The sequence below is a fragment of the Diabrotica virgifera genome, chromosome 10 (genome assembly GCF_917563875.1).
Source record: "Diabrotica virgifera virgifera chromosome 10, PGI_DIABVI_V3a".
In the NCBI taxonomy this organism is placed as follows: Eukaryota; Metazoa; Arthropoda; class Insecta; order Coleoptera; family Chrysomelidae; genus Diabrotica; species Diabrotica virgifera.
In genome coordinates, this window is record NC_065452.1 from 22,757,905 (window position 1) to 22,784,131 (window position 26,227).

The following is a 26,227-nucleotide window of genomic DNA, read 5'->3' on the forward strand; positions in this document are numbered from 1 at the left end:
TGGGGCATTCCCATCTCGGCTCACTATAATCCTTTAGTTCTTTATGATACCCCAGCCCCAGGTACATTTTAAAAACCCCCAGGTCCGGTATACATATTGTGATTGCGCGCAGCGGTCAAATACCTCCTGGGGTACTCTACACTCTAATACCCGAAAGTTAGGTTGGGACCGAAGGGTTAGGTCTTCCTCCTTTGAAAATTGTACTGTATAATATAAAATATATATAATATATTAATTTTTTAATTAATTAATTTTTTAAAATTAGCAAAATTTCCGTTCAAAACGAATAAGAAGTAAATAAAACTTGGACACCCTGTTGAGAACCCTGACCGCTGCACGCAATTGCAATCTGCCCCCCAGGTCGGCTCGAAGATTAACAGGTAGGTATTAATACCCTATTAGTAGGTATAATAACAATTTTATCTTGGAATTATAGATTGGGGAAAATTTCTTATTAACATAGGAAAACATCCTACCCTCAATACCCATTCCTTCAATATTGTACAGAAATTTTGGGTTCTTTACGAATTTAAGAAACAGTTTCTGTTGGTTGGAAATGTTGGCCGTGGAATCGATTTCGCTACTGATACATAGGATACATGGTCACAGTGGCGTAGCTAGCATGGGTGACACCCGGGGCGGTAATCCATGGTGTCACCCCAAATCCTAAAAATATCTAAGGATTGTTAAAATCAACGGAAATACTATAAACGTATGTTTTGAATAATGAAAAAATTAAGAATTATAGTTAATAAACCGAGGTTATTTAGCCTTGTTTGCGCCAGTTTTGCTCGCAAGTATTTCTTGATTAATTTTAGCTTACTAAAACATCTCTCACATGAAGTAACCGATACACAAATGGTTATATTAATTTTAATGCGACCATTAAGTTTGGGAGATATTCCATGAAAACCCACTCCACAAGGAACGTTAAAAAGTCTACAACTAACCATTTAGATGCTGTGATAATGGTCGCTTGTAAATGTGTTCTGAGCCTTGATATTTCTAGCACAAGGTCTGCTTCTGATACCTCTTCATGGTAAAGTCAAAAAATGTTGAAACAGCTAACTTCAATTGTTAACTGTTCGTGAAAATCAAAGTGTGTGTGTCTGCACAACATCGAACAATGAAGCCACATTATGAATAGACTTTGATCAGGTTTCGAGTTCAAAATTGAATAGGTCAAAACAATCCTACATATCCTGTTGAAGTTCGACTCGAAGTGTCAGTCCTGTATCGGTAGCTAGGTCACCATCCATTCGTCTTTGACGTCGAATTCGTTTTTCGGTGGGAATATCGTCGTCCTCATATTTTTTCGTGGCAACATCTATTGCTTCATCTATAATATGCTCACGTTTTTCTTCAATGTAAAATGCAACTATTTTGGTCGCAGATTGATCAATGGTTATGCCTTAACTTTGAAATTAAATTTGACAAAAATTGGTTCCTCTTAGAACATCATTCCAAAGGAAAAGATGACAAAGAAATGTGAAATTACACACGTCTGGCATCAATAGGGTATGTCTATATGCACTTCTGGTGTCTAAATTTTCTTTTTGATGACATAGTTCCTCAATTGCAGCAATAAAACTATCAAAATATTCTCCAAACACTTTAACTGCAGCATAGTGAGTACTCAAACGCGTTGTGGAAAGTCGTTTAACAGATGCTTTGCTGTGTTAAATAAGCACTTCCCATCCCAGCAGCTAGTGGAAGCAGAAAAAAAATTAAAAATTTTCCTCTACAGTTCTGATAAAAGTTACTCAGGATGTATTGTTCGCAAAAGAGTGCTGGCCACAAAAATCATTGGTATGATCAATACATCCAACGAAAATGTTCTTTTTGTTTTTTGCTTTAAGGGTGTAGGCGCAAATTTTCGCGCCAATGTGTTTTAAATGAATTCATTTTTTTCGAATCCTTAGAAAACTAACAAGTATTTTTGAAAAATTTAAACGCGTAATCAAAGATTACATTATTAGGTACCTAGGGCCGAAAATCTTTCGAAATAACCAAAAAGTTTCTTTGGAATGAGATATTTAAAATTAAAAATCACACTAAATTTTCTCTTTTTTTTTCACCCCTGTAACTTATTAAAAACATTATAGAAGTTTTCAGGGACTTTCGGCCCCGGGAAATAATGCAATCTTTCATTCTGCGTGTAAATTTTCCAAAAATACTTATTCGTTTTCTCAGGACTCGAAACAAAATGTTTTTTAAAACATTTAAAACAAATTTGCGCGAAATTTTGCGCCTACGCCCTTAATAATAGCTTGTATTCCTCCATGTACGCCGCTCTTCACAGCTGCATTATTGTATCCCTGTGAACGGCACTTCATATATCAAGCTTCAATCATCAATTTCAAGCTTCTTGAGAATATCGTTATTTAGATCAATAACTGTTTTTTTTCTTTTAACGGAAAAATCAAAGAAATGCCTCTTTGACCTCGACTTTTCTCGGTTTCGTGTGTATACAAAATAATATCGAATTGTATTTTGATTATAAAGTGGGTAGAGTTACAAATTAACGATTCATTCTTTTGTGAGCGGGTCTCTCGGGTGTCACCCCCAAAAGGTGACACCCGGGGCGGACCGCCCCCTCCGCCCCACCCTAGCTACGCCACTGCATGGTCAGAAGCGCTTTCAATAAGATGAAAGTAGTAATATGCAATGGAAAACTGGAAATATAAATTAGAACATAAATGAGATGCAGAGTTTTATATGAGTTGAAGCCTGGACAATTACGGACGCAACTGAAAAAAGACTTGCCAGTATTGAGATGTGGTGTTATCGAAGAATGTGGAAAATATCATGGACACAAAACGTAACAAACATAGAGACATTAAGAAAGATGCAGAAATAAAAAGAAACTCAATACTACGAAGGACAGAAAAATGAGCTACTTTAATCACATCCTAAGAAATGAAAAATATTTAATGCGATTGATTATACAAAGGAAAGTGGAATGAAAAAGAGGACAGGGGAGCAGAAGCACGTTCTGGTTGAAAATTTTCGAACAGTAGAGTGGGAAAATAACAAAAGACATCTTCAGAACCGCTGCAGACAGTGTAAAATCAGCCGCGATTATCGACAATGTCCTTAAAGGATGAGGCATACCAATAAGAAAATAAGCACGTTCTTCGTAGTTGCGGGAACCAATATCACGACAGATTTAATAATAGAGAACTTTTAATATGGCAATTATGACAAATAAGGCAAATCAAATAAATACATACATATAGACCGGTCTCGTTAGACTCAAAAATAGTAATGAGGTTAAAATAATTACCATCCAGCTGAAAATTGGCAGGATTGTTCAAAATACCACCATAAATGAAATCTAAAAAGTCCTCATAAATCCGACCCGAGCTAAAAAATTTACGCGGGGTCAAAGGTCACCAAACATGGTTTTTAGCGAAACGGTAAGTTTTATCATAAAAATAGTTCTAACAAAAAATGTAGATTGGATAATTATCTATAAAAATTGTCTTATTACTTTTTTCCTAAGAGCCACCGTTTTTTAGATACAACGATTCAGAAAGTTAAAAGAGTTCTAATCGTCATAATATGTATGTAAGTACACCACGGATATATACATCACTGAAGCTGCAATACAAGTAAACATAATATTCTATCGGTCAGCTTAACTTATATTACACATATTATAAGATATTATCAATAGGGTAGTGTTTCTACTATACAGCTTGCGGTCTACCGACGGATGCGATGTATAAGCTGTATTATATTACAGTACCAACAAAAAAATCTTTACAAAGTGAATATAATGCGAAAATAATAAGAATTATTATTTCAATTTTATTCCCAACAAATATATTAAATTGATCTGACAAAGTATTATGTACTAACTTATAATAATTCTTCTTACGTATGCATATTATTCAATTTGTACGATGCCTTTTGTCGGAAAATACGTTCTATCGGTACGTCGACTAATCTAATCACCCTACCTATTCTTTTCTCAGAAGGGTTTGAACACACTAATGAAAGCCAACTTCCTAGGTAAAGTGTTTATTGCTAAGTACTAATAACAATTAAAATAATATTACGAAATATATTATACAATAAACTTTATGCAAATTTAGTTTGTTTACTCTTATGCAAATTACATCGTAATCTTCCTGGGTGGCGAAATCCTTCAGGCAGATGACACCTTCGAGGTATTAATTAGTGTTGAGTACTACTTCGGAATGAAAATACGTGTTAAACCCATGATGCAAAGGGAAAGGATTTCTCCTTTCTCCTATCCTTTCTCTTTGTGCCATGTGTTAAACCTATATTTTTTAACCTATTTCGTGTTATTTTCATTTTTATATCAAAAATGTCAGTATATTGTTTTATTTGAGCTAAAATTGTAGCTGAAGGTAAAATTGTTACCATTGAACGTGATATAAAAACATATCTTAAAGAGCAAAAATCTGTGACCATACATGTGGAGTGTCGTAAAAGTTATATTCGAAAGTGTTCTATTGCTGCAGCTATTAAAAGACAACATGAAAAACAAGAATCACATCTACCAAAAGTCCTCCTCTTACTAGAGTACGTGTAAGTGAACCAGCTTTTTGTTATAAAAAACAATGCTTATTTTGTGGCCAGGAATGTAATGAAGAGCGTGAAAAACAAATCCATCATTTGATTCTATCGAGGAGCCATGCGATGTGTCATTATTGGGGTAATTTACTTGCACCCAGGATGAACAAGAAGAAAAAGAAGAACAAGAAGAAGGAGAACTATAAGGTAAAGAAGAAGAAGAACAAGGAGAAGAGAAAGCAGAAGTATTAGAAAATTATGAACCAGTTGTATAAATTTCCCTTTTTTTAATCTATACCGCTTTTTATAACTTTTATTATTTTTAACCCTTGCCAATATCAATTATTCAATAGCTTCAAATTGAACAGAATCATAACAGATCCGTGGAATAGGCCTACTGGGGAAACCACGTTAACAAAAAGATTAAAAAAACGCGCTAAGTACATTACCTCAAAAGTGGTGTGGAAACGTGTGCATATTATGACGATTACAACTTTTTGAATCGTTATATCTCAAAAACGATGGCTCTTAGATAAAAAAGAATTGAAACATTTTTATAGACATTTATCTAATCTACATTTTTTGTAAGAACTAATTTTATGATAAAACTTACCGTTTCGCTGAAAATCGCTAAAAACCATATTTGGTGACCTTTCACCCCGCGTAAATTTTTTAGCTCTGGTCGGATTTATGAGGACTTTTTAGATTTCATTTATGATGGTATTTTGAACAATCCTGCCAATTTTCAGCTGGATGCTAATTTTTGTAAGCTCGGGTGTGTAAGTTGACCGGAGTAATATTGCGTGCGCAATTTCACAGCCGTCTAAATTTTGGTACTGTTTATTTTGGGATTGGGACAGATCAAACACGTCTGTGATACGTTCAATGTCGAATTGAGGATCACCCATCACCCAATACGAATAACCAATGAGAGTCCAATTACGGAAGGAATATGATAGAAAAAATGACGAAATGACGGGAAATACATGTTGGACGAAACTTATTTACAGTTGAGTCCCTGAATCTTTATCCGTGCGTCATGATTTAAAGCATATATGAAATAAGTCGATGATAAGTCGGAAATTGAAATTTACTAAACACAACAGCATGTCACTTACTGTCACTTGTTGTTGCGTTTATTAAATTTTAATTTCCGACTTATCATCGACTTATTTCGTATGCTTTAAATGATGACGCACGGGGAAAGATTCAGGGACTCAACTGTATGAAAGGTGTTAGTATGATGGTTATAAATAAAGCCTCTCTCTGCCTTTATGGGTCTCTGCATTTTTGTGAACGCAGTTGTCAATCATTCTTACTGTAAATTTAACGAAACGCCAATTTAGATTTGATGTGCAGCTAAATCTTTTCTTATTTTCTTAATTTTTGGTTACTTTAGTTTAAAAGTTTAAGGTATTTTGAAATATGAGTTGCTAGGTTTGCTATGTATATTTGGAGATCCCTGTATAACATTCTAAAATGAATAAAACTACTTAATATTATTCTACTATCGATTATTAAGACAAATATTTAGCAGACAAAACTCACTTGAGTCTTTAAAAAGCTTTACATTTTTAAGACAACATAACTTTTTTGTGTACCCTATATCTGTGAAAATAAAGTCAACAATATTATAAATAAAAATTTGGTAATATATTGTCGATCTCGTTTTTGTTTTTATTTAAATGTGACATAATATCCAATGGACATATAGATACTAAAATAGTGGTAAAAAATATGTTTTTAACAATTCAGCGTCTACAGTTTTTATGACTAGTTACAATTTTTATTCTTATCTGCTGATATATTATATCCTTCATCTAATATGAAGCCCCTAAACCAGTGGGTATTACAATCAGCACAATATGGCTTACCTCGATTTGTACAGAGTTTGCTACAACTTAAAAATGATTATCCAAGCTTTAACTGTAAATCCCAGACTAAACATGAGCATTTGATAATAAAAGAGATACAGTGAAATCCAAAAACCGATCTCAAAAAGCAATTTTATTATTATTATCATTTGCAATTGTTCACAGTGCAACGGTGGAAGTTACATACCATATCGATATTTAAGATGCCGACATTTACGCCAGTCAATAGGGAAAAACATGAAAAAATCGTATACAGGTACTCGAGGGCTTTAATACAGTCCGTACAATATAGATACCGTTGCACGTCATCGGCGTCATAGCACGTGACGTCACATGATACCAACACGAAATATTTAAGTGGTAGGTCTGTTCCTTTTTAGAATCGTTTAGCCGAGTACACTGGAATTACAGCCACTAGACATATTTTATTATATACGCGTAGAAATAATATTGGAAGCTTTATATTAATGTAAATTTAAAGAAACATACCCTAACTTGTTTCATTTAATTTGTATAAGTGGAATATAAAGCGTTTTTGTAAAGCACACTTGTTCGGATTACACTCTAACTGCTATCGAACATGATACATTTATCATTTTGGCATGAATTGGTAACATTTATTTGACAATTGCGGTGATGACACTTTAGATTTGTTTTTATTCTTTACTATAAGTATTTGTTTTATTATATTTATTGTTTTTTTAATTTACTTTAACGTAAGATTATAACTTAATTCTTGTTTTCTAATTCTAATGTTTTTATTTATTTACATTGAATATTAATTTGTTTTGTTATATAATCCACTTTCGCAATAATTATGTTGATTTAAAATTTAAAATTTATTTGATTTAAAATGAATTCAAGATTTTTTGTAATTGGGCAACAATGTCACCTTAGATCTCTGACGTAGATAATGACATGCAACGGTATCTATATTGTACGGATTATAGGTATTTAAGAGGTGAAAATTCCGAGAAGACGTACAGCTATTTTTGTTTTGCTTTTTTTAAATAATCATAAAGAGTGAAAAAATAATTTTTATCTATAAAACGTTTCTTATACATTTTAGAGAAAAATGGTTCAAATAAATGTTATAGACTATAAAAAGTTCTTTAATTTTGTGAGTTTCCAAATTAAAATACATCAACAATTGATCGAGATAATTGTCTTATTTTCAAGCTTAGTTAAGGTAATGCTATTTAGGGGGTTTTTGGGGTCACTGAACGAACACCAATACGTAATCAGAACCGGCTCCCGGAGTACCCGGTGTCCAGGGTCACTGTTGAGGCACGCCATCTTCTGAAGTTTTGAGGGTTTTGCTGAACAAGAAACACGCCATCAAAACCGATCTCCAAAAACCGAAAACACTCAAAATTCCAGAAGATGACGTGCATATCAGTTACCCTGGGCACTACGTGCTTCGAGGGTCGGCTTTGATGTCATATTCGTGTTCAGCATTCCCAAAAACCCGTCGAGCAATCTGTTTGTATAAATTTAGTGCCGAAAAGCCACGAAACACCTGAAGATAACGTGCCTCACCAGTCACCTTGGGTACCAGGTGTTCCGGGGGTCGGTTCTGATGAAGAATTTGTGTTCAGCCATCTCAAAAACCCCCGACTAATCTGTTTTCATCAATTTAGTGCCGAAATCCCTTGAAATTCCAGATGGCTTGTCTTAGCAGTAATCCTGCTCAGCAGGTGCATCGGGGGTCGATGCACCTAGTGTGCCTGTTCGGTGACCCCAAAAACCTCCTATAGGTACCTGCACCGGAGACCGCACTACCGGAGACCTGCACTAACGGCCAATTTAAAAATTCCCCAAACCAATTATATGTAGACTACAAAAACTGGCATTACCGGCCACGTTTTTATATCGGCCAATAGGTTTTTCATTTTTAGTGGCCGTTACTGACAGGTTTTACTGTAGTTATTTTGACATTTGACACCTAATATACTTATTTTGAGACTTTTATGGACTTTTGTATGCACTTTAAAATGCAATTATGAATTTCCACCCATTTTTTTATAGTAGACTTTTTTCCTGGCGTCATCGTGAACACAATGCAAAAAGTTGCAACTCTCTAGGTGCTGTATTTAAAAATCGATTTATTATGGTGTTTTTAGTGCGAAATGCCCTGGTCTATACTAAGGCTTTCCACATTTCTCAACGTATTATTTACTCTTTGTATCCTGCTGATATCTAGCTTGCAGTTTTTTTGTTTTCATGTTTATTCTATTCCGTGTGACTGAACAGCTTCTTAAAACAATCATATATGAGTATGCTGCCCTTATTTTGTCTTTGTTTAAAATTCGAGAAAATCTTAAGTTGTATCATATGTACCTAAATTGAACAATAACGGAAAAATTTTGAAAAAACGAACAAAAATTTTTCGGATGATTAGAAAATTACCAGTTGCTGAATTAGGTAGGTATATCAAATAAGATGTTTTTCTTCTGTCAGAAATAACAGCTCTGTAAATTACAGGGTGTCGAGAAACTCCACCGACAAACGAAGACAGGAGATTCCTCAGATAATTTTAAGATAATTTAACCCAATTCACCTAGTCCGAAAATCCTTCCTACAGGAGCTAGCAGTGTTTCTCAACCGCCGGTCCATAGACCGGCGCCGGTCCGTGGAAAAATTTTGCCGGTCCGCAGAAAATATGTTGCATTTGCAAACCCCCCGCGAATTTCGCGCTCTGATACAGTGAAATCCAACAGAAGAAGTTCGTTGGCCTGTGCACTGATGGAGCAGCTAATATGACAGGAAAGCACTGTGGTGTTGCTAAAAAAATTCAAGAAGTTTCGTCCTCAGATCTCATCATTACACATTGTGTCATACATCGTCAACATTTAGCAACGAGAAATTTGTCACCAGGACTAAATGATGTTCTTTTGCGAATTTATAAAAATCCTCAATTTTAATAACAGCGATTTAAGAAGTAGGGGCAGAACATTACTTGTAACTACAACTAATAACTATTACTTCATGCTGAAGTAAGATGGTTGTCTCGGGGCAAAGTATTGACAAAACTATTTGAATTACGAACAGAAGTGAAAATATTTCTAAATGAAAAAAATCTTCATTATCGAATTATTTTTCCGTTACAGAATGGGTCGCAAAACTGGCATATCTGAGAGACATATTTTCTTACGTTAACAATTTAAATTAAAGTCTTCATCTTCGGGGTAGTACAACAGATATATTTAATTTGCACAGCAAAATAGATGCTTTTAAGAAAAAGATTAAGTGTTGGTTAACGCAAGTTAAACAAAATAATTGCCAAATATTCTTCGCTTACTTAGATTTCCTAAATACCAAAAAATAATTAAATTATATAAAACGTAATGCAACAATTTGTATCCATTTACAAGCATTGTATGATGGGATTGAAAAGCATTTTCCCACAGACATCGGTGTACCTACTTGAGAGTAATTTATCGATAATACAAATCCTTTCATTTGTAGTGTTAACAAAATGAATCAGGGATACAAAATGGGTAACCGAACCATGAGACTACTTTGCTACGCAGATGATGCAATCTTAATAGCCGAAAACGAAGATGACTTACAACGCCTACTACAAAAATTCAAAATAACCGCCGAAAAGTATAACCTGACACTATCCACAGAGAAAACCCAATCGATGGTAATATCCAAGAACCCAATTAGATGTAAATTAGTAGTGGACGACCATATAATCGAACAGGTAATGTATTGTAGATATTTGGGTATGGAAATATCTAGCAACAGGCATCTGTGGCAATAAACAAAACAGCAGGTAACGAAAGCAGCGAGAATATCTGATTTCCCGAGGGATATAATCTGGCGGAATAAACATATGAGCACCGAAAGCAAAGTTCGCATTTATAAGACATGTGTTAGACCCGTACTGATATACGCAGCTGAGACAAGGGCCGAGACAACAAAGACCAAACAAATAATCAGAATAACAGAGATGAAAACCCTAAGATCCATAAGAGGTATCACACTCAGAGATAGAATACGAAACGAAGACACATTGAGGGAGCTAGGCGTTCAAGACGTAGTGAGATGGACAAGAGCACGACGACGCATGCGGAGAGACCACGTAGATCAGATGGACCCTGAACTTATGGTGCAATGGGCGAAAACACAGAAGCCCAACGCCAAGCGACCCAAAAACGATGGTACGAGAGCTGGAGCTCCGGATCGCAGCAGAGACTATAACAGACGAAACAGGACATAGTCCTATTACAAGAAGAAGAACAAGAAGAAGAAATGCTCTCATAGAATATGAAAATCTTCAATTAAACAATGAAGGGACACAACATATTTTAAAATTGGGTTCTGATTTGACGTTAAAGGTAAATTTTTCGACAATGACATCCAATGAATTTTGGATCAAAATAAAAGAAGCATATCCCAGTCTTCACAACCAGGCTATGAAGATGTTGCTCCCTTTTGCCACAACATATTTATGTGAAGCGGGATTTTCGACAATCACGACAACTAAAAACAAAGCACGGAATCGGTTGTCGATAAACACGTGACTTCGATTAGCACTAACCAATTTACAACCCGAAATGGACACTGTTATACAGAAGAAACAGACAATCACATTAAACTGTTAAAAATTTTGTGAAAATAGTTTTTGTAATTTTACTTTTCAATAATAATTTACTAAACATGTAGGTAATACATATTTGAAAAAATTATTGGTCTGCTAAAAATTATCCGAAGTATTACCGGTCCGCCAAAAATTATCCCAAATATTACCGGTCCCTGATAAGAAAAAGGTTGAGAAACACTGAGCTAGAGCTATTTGAAGATGGCGTCTGGTAATTAGTTTTTCTTAAATATCTCCAGAATGCATCTATTTAGAAAAATGAAATTTGGTAGACATATTTACGTTCCAGAGATAAACCGATTCCATTCAGTGCAAATTTCAGTAGGGCAACAGTTATATTACGGCATAATTTTTTGGTTTTAATTTTTAAGCATTTTTGAGTCTGGATTATTAAAATGTAAGATATTATAGTATAGTCGGTTCGCTAAACTCGAGACACAACTGGCTAGTGATTTTAGTAAGTAATTTTTTTGTTTTTTGCCAGTTTCTCCAAAATTGGCAAAATTACTAACTATTTAGTAATTATTAACTATTTAGTAATTATTTTTTTGCCAATTTTACCAAATTGGCAAAATTACTTGCTAAAATAACTAGCCAGTTTTGTCTGAGTTTAGCGAACATACTATACTAAAAGATACTCTTGCTTTAGGTCGGTAGGACACACCGTTTTCTATAAAAATCGATTTGAAAATGTTTCGTTTTTTGAATATCAAAAAAAAAAAAAATTAAAAATAAAACTATTTAGAAAAACGAAAACTGGTACGTTTATTTGTATTCCAGAGATGAATCGATTTCACTAATTGCGAATTTCTAGTACCGGTCACATGCGCCCGTTTTGGGTAGGTCAACGGTTATTTTATCGCATAACTTTTTTGTCTTTAATTTTTAAGAATTTTTGACACTAGATTATTAAATTTATGAGGTATTCTAGTACTAAAAGTTACTCTTGCTTTAAGTTGGTAAAATAAACAGTTTTTTTTGAAATTTTTTTTCAAATTCAGGAAACGAAAAATTTTCAAATCGATTTTTCTAGAAAACGGTGTGTCCTACCGACTTGAAACAAGAGTACCTTTTAGTACTAGAATACCTCACAATTTAGGAATACAGTATTAAAAATGCCTAAAAGTTAAAGACAAAAAAGTTATGCGATAAAATAACCGTTGCCCCACCCAAAACGGACGCATATGTCTGGTACTAGAAATTCACAATCGATGGAATTAATTTATCTCTGAAAGATAAATATGTTTACCAATTTTCGTTTTTCTAACAAGAAGAGTTCTGGAGATATTTAAGACTAATTACAAGACGCCATCTTCAAAGAGCTCTAGCTCTCTTAGGAAGCATTTTCAGACTAGATGAATTTGGTTAAATTATCTTAAAATCATCTGAGGAATCTCCTGTCTTCGTTTGTCGGTAGAGTTTCTGTACACCCTGTATATCACGAAATGTTTTGAAAACAAAAACATCTTGAGAATTATTTTTCTATACTCGTACTTAATAAACAGATTTTTGAAGATATTTTTCTATTAATAATATAATGTCCATTGAATATTAAAAATGTCGATTATTCAGTGTTACGTATGTCGCAATAAAATTAATTTATTGTAATATTTATTTGTTTACTTTTATATTTGTATAATTTAAGAATGAGTCAATGTTTATACGTAGTAAATACTTAAAATTTCCTATCATTAGCTCTAACTAAAAACCTCCGTTAAATGATACATAAACATGTCAGAGTAACAACTTTGAAAAAATTTCAATGGAAATTACTTGAAACAAACGGTATTTTTTTTACTTATACGTTATATCTGTAACACATTGTAACAGGATTCATAAATGAACCACAATTACAAAATATTTTAAATAATGGTATGGGATATTAAAAAAGCAATTGACAATTTATGAAATAACGATGAAAAAATATATCAAGAAATGTTGAAAAAATATATAGGTACTATTGAATATTTTTCCACTGACAAAATTCACATTCAAGAAAAGCCTTTAGAAATAAACAATATGAGCCATAGAGGACTAGTGCAAACACTACACGAATCAGTACCTCTTTCAGTGTTGTAATAGTCATATGATTTTACTTCTCTATATTTATACGAGTAGGTGTAACAAAATTTATTCCATAACGTTTTGGCTTTCCTTTCCTCAGGTAGCTTTACCTCCGTGACTATGTTAGTCGTCGCTCTGAAAGGCAGGGTTTTCTGACATTGTTGTCACAAATGGTGACATTGCTCCTGTAGTAATCCTTTCCTAAGTTAAATTGCTCCTTTTTCTAACTTGGCTATACCGTACTGATGACGACTAATGAGTTAGAAACACGTGTCTAAGGTTGCATTCCATCTTTTTTATATATTCTAGTTTTGTATTCACATTGCGAGTTTTTTGCCAATGATTTTCCTTTTTATATACAGGATGATTGATTAGTGTGATAAAGCTCAGTAGATCCGCTCAGTAGTAATAGCTACTAATAAAAGTTAATAAGAACTTATAATCTTATAACATCACACCATTGTATAGTAGAAGGGATATGATTATAATAAATGGAACACCCTGTATATTATTTTATATTCAAAATCTTCTTAACTTCTCCATTACAAAAATATAAATGTTTGTTATGTCATATAGGGTATTTACAAAGTTATAACTAATTTTATATGAAAATCGTAACAATCTCAACTCACTGTATAAATAAAAATAAGCACAACAGCAATGGATTATTAATGCCATATTTTTTATTTATTGTCAAAATTTTCAAAAATGATTGATATTGTTAATTTTCTGTATATCGAATACAGGGTTGAGTCAAAACGCAAGTACATTATTTTCTGAGTAATTTTAAATGGAACCGCCTATATTTTATATCACTACCGAAAAGTACCATTACCGTACTTTAATTTTTATATAACATTCCCTATGTCCAAATGTATTAGTTTTCGAGATATTTTCATTTTTCAGAGCAAATTATTAATTAGGTGTCTAAATCTTTCCACATTTTAAGTAAGCCATGACTGAATTGTCTAAAAATGGCAATTTACGATTCCTGATTATCAATCCGGTAATCAATGTTACAATGTAGCAAATAAAGAAAGAAAATAATTTATCAGTAAAAAATTTTACAAAAAAAACATAAACACGAAATAAATTTTTGAAAAAATTAAAAGTTACTGTTAATAAAATATTTTAAATATTTAATTACATAAGGTGTTCAAAATGACCTAACACATTTATGTATGTCTAAAAAGGTCATTGAATGAGTTACTTACACTACGAAGAATTTTTAAATTAAATCTTCGAAATACACTTTGTATTATATTTTTCATCTCATCCCTTATTGTTGGAGGTATTTTATTACCTTCATTCTTAACGTAACCCCAGAAAATCAATCCAATTTATTAAATTCTGGTGATCTGGGTGGCCACGCTACTGGTCCATTTAAAAATGAAAATATCTTGAAAACTAATAAATTTAGACATAGGAACTATTGTATACAAATTAAAGAACGGTAATGGTACTTTTCTATAGTGATATAAAATACCGGGTGTCCCAATAAGAATGGCTCTCGGCCATATCTTAGGAACCGTTTATAGTACAGCTTTGAGAAAAAAATATTTATAACAAAAGTCGCCTCGAGAAAAGCCTGGAAATTATTTTCATAATTGTAGGTCTACCGCTAGAGGGCGCAAAGAAAAGCCTGGAAATTATTTTCATAATTGTAGGTCTACCGCTAGAGGGCGCAAAAATTAAAAAATCAATATTTTACAAAATTTACCTAATGAAAGGGCACTGGAAATCCAATCATCGTATTCTTCATAAAATTCTGCGCATATTTGATTTCACAAGTTTAAGTCTACCTTTGCAAATAAGAGGTGGGGGTGAGTGGGAACCTTCTTATGAAAAAATGGCTGTAAGTCCGGTTCTGCTAAATCCAATTTTTCATACTGGGTCTTGTTGAAAACAGCTCTTTTTCGTCAATGTAAGTGTCTTATTTTCGAAATAGCCTAATAAGTAACATGCAAGCTAGGAGGCGTTATTTTATTATTTTCAGAAATCTAGTTTTCTTTGGAAAATATTAAATATAAGTATGCATTTTCAATCATGTATTACAAAATTAGACCAAATTAGCAACATAATACTGAAAACCGCATGTCGATACCTTTTTTCTATCACGAGATATCTTAAGAAATGTGTAAATTTTAAACATAACTGTTACTGTCACCAGTAAACGAGGTTAAGGAAAAGTAGTGTGCTATGGAAAAAACAAATAAACATTTTCCAGATGTAAACGTGTATAATTAATTAAAACAACAATAAGACAAACAGCACTATAAAATATAACAAAGAAATAAAAGCAACTACTTACTTAGTCTTAGTGACTGCCTAAATGTTCAAATTGTTGCCCATCATTTTCGATGCAAGCATTTACTCTTTCAAGAGTAGATTGAATAACAATATATTTAACTGTTTTAGACTTTTATTTATGGGGACGGATTAAAGACGTTGTTTTTGCCGCTAGGCGTACTAGCATTGCGAAAGCAGAAATTGAGACTGCTGTTCAATCTACTCTTGAAAGAGTAAATACTTGCATCGAAAATGATGGGCAACAATTTGAACATTTAGGTTGTCACTAAGTAAGTAGTTGCTTTTATTTATTATTTATATTTTATAGTGTTGTTTGCTTATTGTTGTTTTAATTAATTATATACTTTTACATCTGGAAAATGTTTCTTTGTTTTTTCCATAGCACACTACTTTTCCTTAACTTCGTTTACTGGTGACATTAACAGTTGTTTAAAATTTACACGTTTCTTAAGATATCTCGAGATAGAAAAAAGGTATCGACATGCGGTTTTCAGTATTATGTTGCTAATTTGGTCTAATTTTGTAATACAGGATTAAAAATGCATACTTGTATTTAATATTTTCCAAAGAAAACTGGATTTCTGAAAATTATTAAATAACGCCTCCTAGCTTGCATATTACTTATTATACTATTTCGAAAATAAGACATTTACATTGACGAAAAAGAGCTGTTTTCAACAAGACCAAGTATGTAAAATTCGATTTAGCAGAACCGGACTTACAGCCATTTTTTCATAAGAAGGTTCCCACTCACCCCCACCTCTTATTTGCAAAGGTAGACATACACTTGTGAAATCAAATATGCGCAGAATTTTATGAAGAATACGATGATTGGATTTCCAGTGCCCTTTCATTAGGTAAATTTTGTAAAATTTTGATTTTTTAATTTTTGATATTCAATTACGCCCTCTAGCGGTGGACTTACAATTATGAAAATAATTTCCAGGTTTTTCCCGATGCAACTTTTGTTATAAATATTTTTTTCTCAAAGCTGCGCTATAAACGGTTCCTGAGATATGGCCGAGAGCCATTCTTATTGGGACACCCGGTACAGGGTGTTTCATTTAAAATTACTGAGAAAATAATGTACTTGCGTTCACCCTGTATTCGATATAAATAAAATTAGCAATGTCAATCATTTTTAAAAATTCTGACAATCAATAAAATGTGGCATCAATAAACCATTGCTGTTGTGCTTATTTTTATTTATTCAGCGAGTTGAACTTGTTACGATTTTCATATAAAATTGGTTATAACTTTGTAAATACCCTATATAACATAACAAACCTTTATATTTTTGTAATAGAAAAGTTAACAAGATTTCGAATATAAAATAAAATACAGGGTGTTCTATTTAAAAACGCAAGTGTGGTCTGCCACTATATTATCGAACACCCTGTAACATTGTAACTAATTTTGTAATGTGAAGCTTAAAGTTGGCTACAATTTTTGTTATTAACTTTTATTGCTATTTATTACTATAACGGATGTACGGAGCTTTATTACACTAATCAATCACCCTGTATAGTGGTTTGAAATTTCAGAAATTCGGTCAGATGAAAGAAAGCTCTATTTGTTTTAAGTCTCAATATTTCGTCACGATTTTGTGACTTCTTTAGGAGAAAACTGTAAATTTTTAAAATTAAAAATTAACAAAAGCCAAATATTTCATTACTTACAACTTAAAAGAGTATTATTTTGATTTTTTAAACATTTCGTAACGGACATATCTTAATTTTGGCAAGTCTTAATTTTGATTTTGACATGTTATTTCTGAGTTATGGTAACTGCAATAAATTTTATTTTTATAGAATGTTGTCTGATATTTAAAGTTTTTTTAGTGAATAGGTCAAAGTAAACCAAAGAAAGTATTCACGAAGTTTTAAGTTGGAAAAATCTTATTATTAGTAGACAAATTTAGAAAGGGACTAGAGTATATTAAATTGATCTATAAAATGTAAGTTATGGTACAAAGTGTGTTAGTGTAAGACTGATATTTTTAGAAATTAGATAAAAATTAAGATGGATTAATTATTAGAAGATTAATTGAGTAATTTGTGTGAATTTTTACCCTTTTGGATTTTTTTTAAATGTTAGTTAGATATGTATTATTTGGTTTACTTTGACCTATTCACTAAAAAATTGTAAATAACAGATAACATTCTATAAAAATAAATTTTACTTCAGTTACCGTAACTCCGAAATAACATGTCAAAATCAAAATTAAGACTTGTCAAAATTAAGACATGTCCCTTACGATATGTTTAAACAATCTAAATTAATACTCTTATAGTTGTAAGTAATGAAATATTTGGCTTTCGGTAATTTCTAATTTTAATAAAGGACATCGCACACATCTTATGGAAAATATAATGTCACTCAAATTCAATAAAATTTATACGATTAGATTCGTTTTAATATAACGATCAATTCTTATCATTGCGCCAACTCTTAATTATGATTAATTACGGCGCAAATTGCAAAGTTTATCGAAATCACATTTTTGGAGTCCATAAAATGTTAGTTTACAATCATTATTGCTCTGAGTGCTATTCATAACAGCTTAAATCCCGCTGGGCCTAAGCGGATTAGTGAAACTAATCCGCTGATTTATGGAGTACCGAAAATCTGGGTATTTTAAAATATTTTTTCTCTCTCTAACTTATGTACCTACCCATTTGATTTCAGATTTATTTATATCAATTTCTGCTCTTATTTTTGAAAATAGAGAGTTGGCGCAATGATAAGATTTAATCGTTAATTTAAAACGAATCTATTGGTATAAATTTTATTGAATTTGAGTGACATTATATTTTCCATAAGATGTGTGCGATATCCTTTACAGTTTTCCCCTGAAGAAGTCACAAAATCGTGACGAAATATTGAGAAATAACAAATAGAGTTTTATTTAATATGACTGAATTGCTGAAATTTCAAACCACTATTTAACACAGTACGGTCGAAAACATTTATATAAATATGTATATACAGTGATAAGCGCTCTAATAACCGGCAAAATAGCAGAAAAGATGGAAAACATAGGTATTAAGTTGTGAGATAAAAAGAAATGAAACTAGTCGAGCTGGGAAATTTAGCGATATTAATCTATAAATTTACATTATATTGATTGTTTCCCACCTTTAGACGTATCGCACGAGTTTGGCAAATACCACTGTCACAGTGACAGTTTTAGTTGACATACTCCTCTGATACGTGTAAAGGTGGGAGACAATCAATATAATGTAGATTTATGGGTTAATATCGCTAAACTTCCCAGCTCGACTAGTTGCATTTCTTTTTATCTCACAACTTAATACGTTTTCCATCTTTTGTGCTATTTTGCCGGTTATTAGTGCGCTCATCACTGTATACCGTCAACGCCCTTCAGGTAGAGATCGTAGAGATCTATGTCCTTTCATAATAATACTTTCTGTTGACTCCATTAAGGCTTTCTTAAATATTTCCTCTGAATATAAGTTAAAGAGTAAGCGAACGGCTCCACGGGCGAGAAATTGACGCTAGCAGTAGCCGTAAAAGGAACTTAAGGTTCCACGGAACGGAATAGGAACAGCCGAACTGAACCGACTACGCACAATCTTGTAGTCGGTACAGTTCGGCTATTCCTATTCCGTTCCGCGGAACCTTAAGTTCGTTTTACGGCTGCTGCTAGCGTCAATTTCTCGCCCGTGGAGCCGTTCGCTAAAGGGGATAGTATACAGCTTTGTCTCACTCAAGAATTATAATTCAAGGAAGACGTGAAAACTTTTCAAATGACTGGAGCTTATCGCAAACTCTACACTTATGAAAAATTGGCTATTGTGAAGGTACTGATAAAAATAAAAACTAAAGAAACAAGCCAAAATGCTGGGTAGAAAGTAGAAAGTTTCATGTGGGGTTTCTAGTCTAATATTTGAAGTCTTCATATGTGACGGAAACGGGAACATTGACGGAAACGGGAACATTTCCCAGACATGGGTGTGTGTTATCGCAGGAATCAAATGTCTGCAGTAGAATAAAGCTGAAAGAGGGAGTCTGACATCCGAGAAGATACCTTCCGTATGTTATCCAGATCAAAACTGGCGAAGACAACACATAGGAAGGCACCAGGAAAGTACTTTGATCAAAATTTTTATCTAATTTAAATCGTCAAAAATGTTAGTCTTTAGTTAAGGTAAAAATAGGTAAATGACCTAAAGGTTACTTATTATCACTATATACCAGAGAAATTAGCAAAATAAGTACCCTTTCAGACTAAACGCGACACCGGCAGCACATCATTGTTTTAAATGAACGACTACAGACGAGCCACTTTGAGTGTCTGGCTGATTTTAGTGGCCCAATAATGCTTTGCTGCAATTGAAGACCGGTGGCGGACACCAGTGTCAGACACCAGTGTCTTAGTCTGAAAGGGTACTAAAAGCCTTTTTCGTGATACTCTTTAATACAGATACAGGTGTTTAACAACCGCTTTTGATAAAGGACCCCGCAACACTCCTTAGGGAAAAGTGGCCCCGGTCAAATTTAACGGAAGTTCGGTCAATGATAGTTCTCAGTGTGTAGATTAAAAAAGTCCATGGGATCTAGGTCTGAAAAACTATTATTCTGAAGCTACAGCTTTCTGAAGTTATAGGATTCAGGTGCTCGGTTTACGTTAAGTGCACTAATTCAAGGTCAAGTAAACCAAAATATTTATTATTGAAAGAAGAGGGACTCCTTTTCTTCATGCATATTTACATGTTAGATATATGAATTCGTAGTCAAAAATAGATGCATCGTATTTCGTTCTTAAGGTATTCTGAGACGCATTGTTGGAGAAGCTCCTCCTAGCGGCGCCGCTTGATACTATCGTATCTCGGTTAACAGAATCCTGACTCTTGGTCGAAATTTATTTTATTTATTTTATTTATTATTTTATCGTATTTTAGTCTTCAGAAAACCTCCGAAAACCAGAACACTGAAAGAGATATAAAATCATAAAGAAATGTGCGAAAGAAAATATACTGCTAGAGCGACATAAGAATTATCATGTTTTCATGAATGCTTCACATTGTACAGGATTTATATTAGCATTCAAAAAAATAAGAGTAATCCATATCGATTTAATTTTTAAAAGTCCCAAACAAATATTATTTACATGCATTGTTTTGATTTCGTAAAGTAGGTGACATTGCTTCTGCAATGTAGACCACTCGTTTTGAAAAACAACGGAGTCAGCAATTTTGTACTATTAGTATTTGATGGTCACATTCAGGTATGAAATCATAACAAAACAATTACGATTTATTTGTAGATGCGGAGAAAGTAAAGCAGACATCATTCATTATTTAACCATCAATGTAGTTAGAATATAGGCTTTTGTCCACCAACTCGTTACTGGCATATCTAGTGTTGGCAAATAAATATACGTCTGGTAAATAGTGTTCAACTTAATCAACCCCATCATCGGCGATAAATACCCCAACCACCATAACATTTATCCAATACCAGCATAGCTGCAGTTCGGCCTTATCTTTAGAAAACTACTGAACAGTGGCGGATATACGGGGGAATAGGGGAGTTCTACCCGTAACACGCTCCAGAATTAAAAAAATGGTTGAAACATAAAAAATATATTAGCTGACATAAAACTTAAACTGCAGACAGACAGACTCAACCCAATAAAATTGTTAGGAAAATTCAGAGACCTTATTGCATATAAGTTATTATCTATGTGTTTGATATAGTTCTATTTTATGTCTTTTGGTTGGTGTTTTATTGAAAGTCGCCCCCCTCCAAGGATAAATGTTCCGCCACTGTTACTGAAGCGACTTCAGAAAACTGAGGAACAACCACAACAAAGTACAAGACATCTCATGTTTTCACTCATGCAGAATAGAGTGCGTCTAAAAAACATTAGATATGCCGGCAAAGCAGTAGTTTTTGCAAATACATGTAGCTTAGATTGTTTGAAAATAATAATAATGTTAAAGATGAGACAAGGTTTAAGTGACAGTTTTCTCATGGTTTTGTTCGATATAATAATAGCAACAATTTTTTCTTTAATCCTGAAGCGTGCTTAGTTAAGCTGTTAGGAAATTACCCTATTCCCCCTGTAGATCTGACACTGTTCAGTAGTTTTTTAAAGATATGATGTAACTGCAGCTATACTAGTATTGGAAAAGTGCGAATTATTCATAAAAACATTACAATTCTTAAAACTTTAAAAAGGTGGTAAACCCTGTAGTTGGCTGTATATCTTCAATATAACAACGTTGAATGAAGTAAACACTTCTGTTGTATGTAGGCATATGAATTTATTAAAACTCCTTAAAATTTATCCACAAGGGAGTGGAAGTACAAAACGTTTTCTGTCAAACTGACCATCATCAGTGTAAACGTCCAATGTACAAGTAATTGTAACTAGCCTTTTATACCTATTGAAGTGGCTAGTTACAATTACTTGTACACTGGACGTTTACACTGATGATGGCCAGTTTGACCGAAAACGTTTTGTACTTACACTCCCTTGTGGATAAATTTTAAGGATTTTTAATAAATTCATATGCCTACATACAACAGAAGTGTTTATTTCATTCCACGTTATTACAATTCTTATGTCGCTCTAGCAGCGCATTTTATATTGCACTTCTTCATTTTATGAGGACTTTTCGGAGGTTTTCTGAAGGGTAAAATACGATGAATCTATTTTTGACCACTAATTCATATGCAACACGCAAATCTGCATAAATAAAATTTTTTTTCGTCTTTAAATAATAAATATTTTCGTTCACTTGACCGTGAATTAGTGGAATTAACGTAAACCGAGCACCTGAATCCAATAACTTCAGAAGACTGTAGCTTCAGAATAATAGTTTTTCAGATCTAGGTCCACTGGACTTTTTTAATCTATGCACTGAGAACTATTATTGACCGAACTTTAGTTAAATTTGATCGGGGTCACTTTTGCATAAGGAGTGTTGCGGGGTCCTTTGGTGATAAAATATGTAATAAACAAAATATACAAAAGACTAAACTCCATTTTTACTTATAAACAATGTAAGATCGCCTCTTCTTCTTCACGTGACGTCTCAGAATTATCTTACTTTGTAACATGGAATAATTGTTCTGCATTTGATATCTATTCATTCACGAATCTTTTTAAACATAAGCTTGTTTTCTTGGTATATTTCTACGGCCTTCTTTTTGCCTTTAAGGATCAGTTGTAGTATTCTACATATTCTATATTAAGATCGCTATTTGATTTTAAACACTAAAGGTGAAAACCGGTAAAATATACGGAAAGGTGAAACAACTTTATTGAAGAAGTATAGAAAATTCTTTAAATTAGAGTTTATGTAGGGGAAAGAGGATGAGAGGGGCTGCTACTATTGTTTATAAAAAAAATAATTGCGGAAATATATGAAGGATCCAGAGGAAAAACATGATAAGCATCATTTTGCTAATTTTACAGGAGAGCGAAAAAACGCTTCAAAACGTAGTAGTATGAAAACTACTATACTATTACTAATATGTAATAATTATGGTTCTAGGTTTACTAATAATAATAGAATATAAAACAAATACTTGGGAAAACTTTGGAAACCAGAAACATTTTAATATGAAAATTGATATGAATGATGATGATGAAAATGATATTCATATATGTATTTTAAAGTGGATAATACATAAACACTTGAATATAGAATAATTATTTGTGGGGGAGTTGTGAAAAATACTATAATATCTAATATTTTTTATTTTGGTTGTGAAATTTGTTTCTTGTAAGCAGATAGTTTATGGATGTGTTTATTTAATTAAAAGCTGTAGCATTTCTATATGTGTAAATACAGTTAGAATATTTCACTGAATAATAGCCATTTTCTTAACTTTTTTTACCTTTTTAAGAAGTACTTTCCTGTTATGCGTCAGTGTCTTCATAGGTATCATCTTAGGTACTAAAATCTTGGGTTATTTTACTAAGTATTTTTTCTTGATTCTTGCAATTATAGATTTAATGCTCTTTCTTGCAACTTGGGATATATTTCAGTTAGCATTATGTAACAAGTCGTATATGTCCTGTGTGTACTCTCGGGCGAGTTCTACTGGGTGGAAGAGCCGTGAACGTCTTCTAAGAATCCTAGTAATTGGGTGTAATGTGTAATTTAGTACATCTGGTCTTGATGCATCCTGGATAAGTTGTTTTACTGGTTGTAATAATGACTCAATATTAGTGGTTAGATGTGTAATTTGACTTTGTTCGGAGCTAGTGGCTAGTATTTGTGGATTATTCTCCGTTTGAAGGTTTTGAGTATTTTGTAGATGAGTTACATGAGAGAGATTTAAGGTACATTCCAAGGAAACGTGACCAGCTTGGTGACATTTCTAACAAGTTAGTTTATCGGAAAAAAAAATTGGTACGAAGTATTATCAAAATCAATTAGGACTGAGTCAGGTACAATAAAATTGTCTGTAGGTGCAAAGTATACTTGTCTTCGAAAACTAAGTACATGGCTGTATTGCTAGAGCTCCATTTTCTCGACCTCTTTTGATTTCCCGGGAATCGGGTGTCGGTAATTTGGATTTCACAGGAATTACCGAAATCAGGAAATTTAAAAATAAAAAGAAAAAATTGTTTTTTTTTTTATTTTTCAATGCATTTAGTATAAAAACGTATAAATTTGATTAGATATTAAAAATTTTTAGAAAACTTCAAAAATTTTGAAGAAAATTCAAAATTTTAAAAATAGAAAAATTATTTTGTGTTTAATCTGAATTTTCATTGTTATTATTATTGAAATATGTTTTAAGAAAACATAAATTGTTCAGTGTTTGATCTTTTCTCAGTTTTTTTTGTACAGAAATTTGCTGAAGTTGAAAACGCACTTTCTGTTGATGAACACAGTGGAAGCTTACGGTCAATCACACGCGCGCGATAACCGCCCAAATTCGCGCGGTTTGCCCGTAAGCAGAAACCTGCTTCCACCATGTTTGTACCGTCTGATGCTTTTTAGTGCAGTGAGTAATTTTTTTAAATGTCCGGTCAGCTGATTTGCACCAGTATAATAAGGTATTAAATTTCCTATGTACTAATTCTTCATAAACATAATTTTAATTCAAAATAAATCTTTATGAATTCTGGATGCTTCAAAATGAATCAGATCGGTCGCATAAGCAAGAGAATTGACCGATATGACATATGATACATTCTGATTTAAGGCCAAAATTAGAAAGTTTTAAATATAATTGAAAAAGAAATATTTTAAGTGGAATAATTTGAAATGATAATTTGGCAGACAAATAATTGTATCATAATCAATTATTCGTTGTGAGTTACTAATATCTCCGCTCATAACTTAAAATAAAATATTTAAAAAAAATCCCGGGGAATCTGTAAGGATTCACGGGAATCGGGGTTTCCATTTTTTACTGATTTTCCGCGAAATTTGTCCCGGGAATTTCTCGGGTATGGAGCTCTATGTATTGCGGCTCGTGTATTGCAGCTCTAAGGAACGAAATCGGAGACGTTAATTTAAAACCAAGATTGTTTAAAGATTGTTGCATTATGTCATGGGGTTTAGATGAACATTAGTTGGATAGAACTAATCTATTAGCGGGTGCAATTAGTTTACGTCCTTGTAAGTATGTCCTCCAATTTTAATTTCACCATGTTGACTTATAAAATCATCTACGATTTGTAGACTTGAACGATAGATGCATATTCTTCCGTTTGACATTTTTGACGAGAATAGTACATTTTTTGGTTGGACTATAGTTCCTACTGCAATGGTGTATTCTTCTGTTTTTATTTTATCTACTGCGGGAAAAAATATTGCTTGGTCTTTGGTTGGAAATTACCTTATAAATCCTCATCTCAAGGATTTTCTATGCATTTTCAGTAAAATTATGTAACTTATCTATATAATTTACCGGACTTCACCTTTAGTATTTAAAATCAAATAGCAATCTTAAAAAACGACGTTTAGTCTTTTGCGTATTTTATTTATTACATATCGTTATCACCAAATTGATGAAATCTAGTTATTAGACACCTGTATCAAAGCGTGTTATGTGAAAATCGTTACTTCCCTAAGTTATAAAAATTGCCAAAGAAAAAAAAAGGTAAAGAGAAATAAGTCATTGGATTAAAAAAATTCCATAAAGTTAATAGACGCATACAAGATACCAAGACGCATACTAGCGGCTTGATACTAACAGTACTTTTGAAGCGTTATTACATTCTTTGTATTTTTTCAAAATTGTTATATTCGTTTTAAAGTTTTTATAAAAGCTAAGATATCAAAAATAACAAATATTTCGCACAATAACCAAACTTCTGAAAACTTCTACTAGAAATAACAAGTTGATTGCCATACCAAGTAGATCTAAAATATACCACTACCCCGCTGTAAGGTCTTATCCATGTTGAACAGTAAATTTTATCGTACCAACTAGATAGACGGAGAGGTTACATTTTTTGCCTACATGGTATAATCATATAGATATCAGAAGCTTTAACGTCACGAAGTCATGAAGATGGCGAGAATAACAACTATAGTGTTGAACTGTTCTGTAGAGTGAACCAAGAATCAAAAATTATCAACTATTCTATTAAGATATTACTGAATGAACTATTCTAAGACTAGTCTACTCACGCTAAAGCTATGACTACGAAGTCGAGCCAGTTCCATGCATCTCTAAGGTAGGTGAACGGTTGAAGTATAAAACCTCTCGCCATCACCTTCACAGCTGATTCAAACGTGTAGATGCCTGTGAATATTACTCTGAAAAGAAAAAAAGGTGTTGCTGTATTACAAAGTCCGGATTACATACGTGACAAGACATCTCG

General features: G+C 32.9%; 1 protein-coding gene across 1 annotated transcript in view; it reads right to left on the bottom strand.

The window, feature by feature from the left end:
* Window positions 1-26,227, bottom strand: part of LOC114329190 (sodium channel protein para) — a 285,131-nt gene that overhangs the window by 179,300 nt on the left and 79,604 nt on the right. Inside the window, exon 5 of the mRNA XM_028278218.2 lies at window positions 26,034-26,162. Coding sequence (XP_028134019.1) covers window positions 26,034-26,162 — 129 coding nt within the window. The remainder of the gene's footprint in view (window positions 1-26,033; window positions 26,163-26,227) is intronic.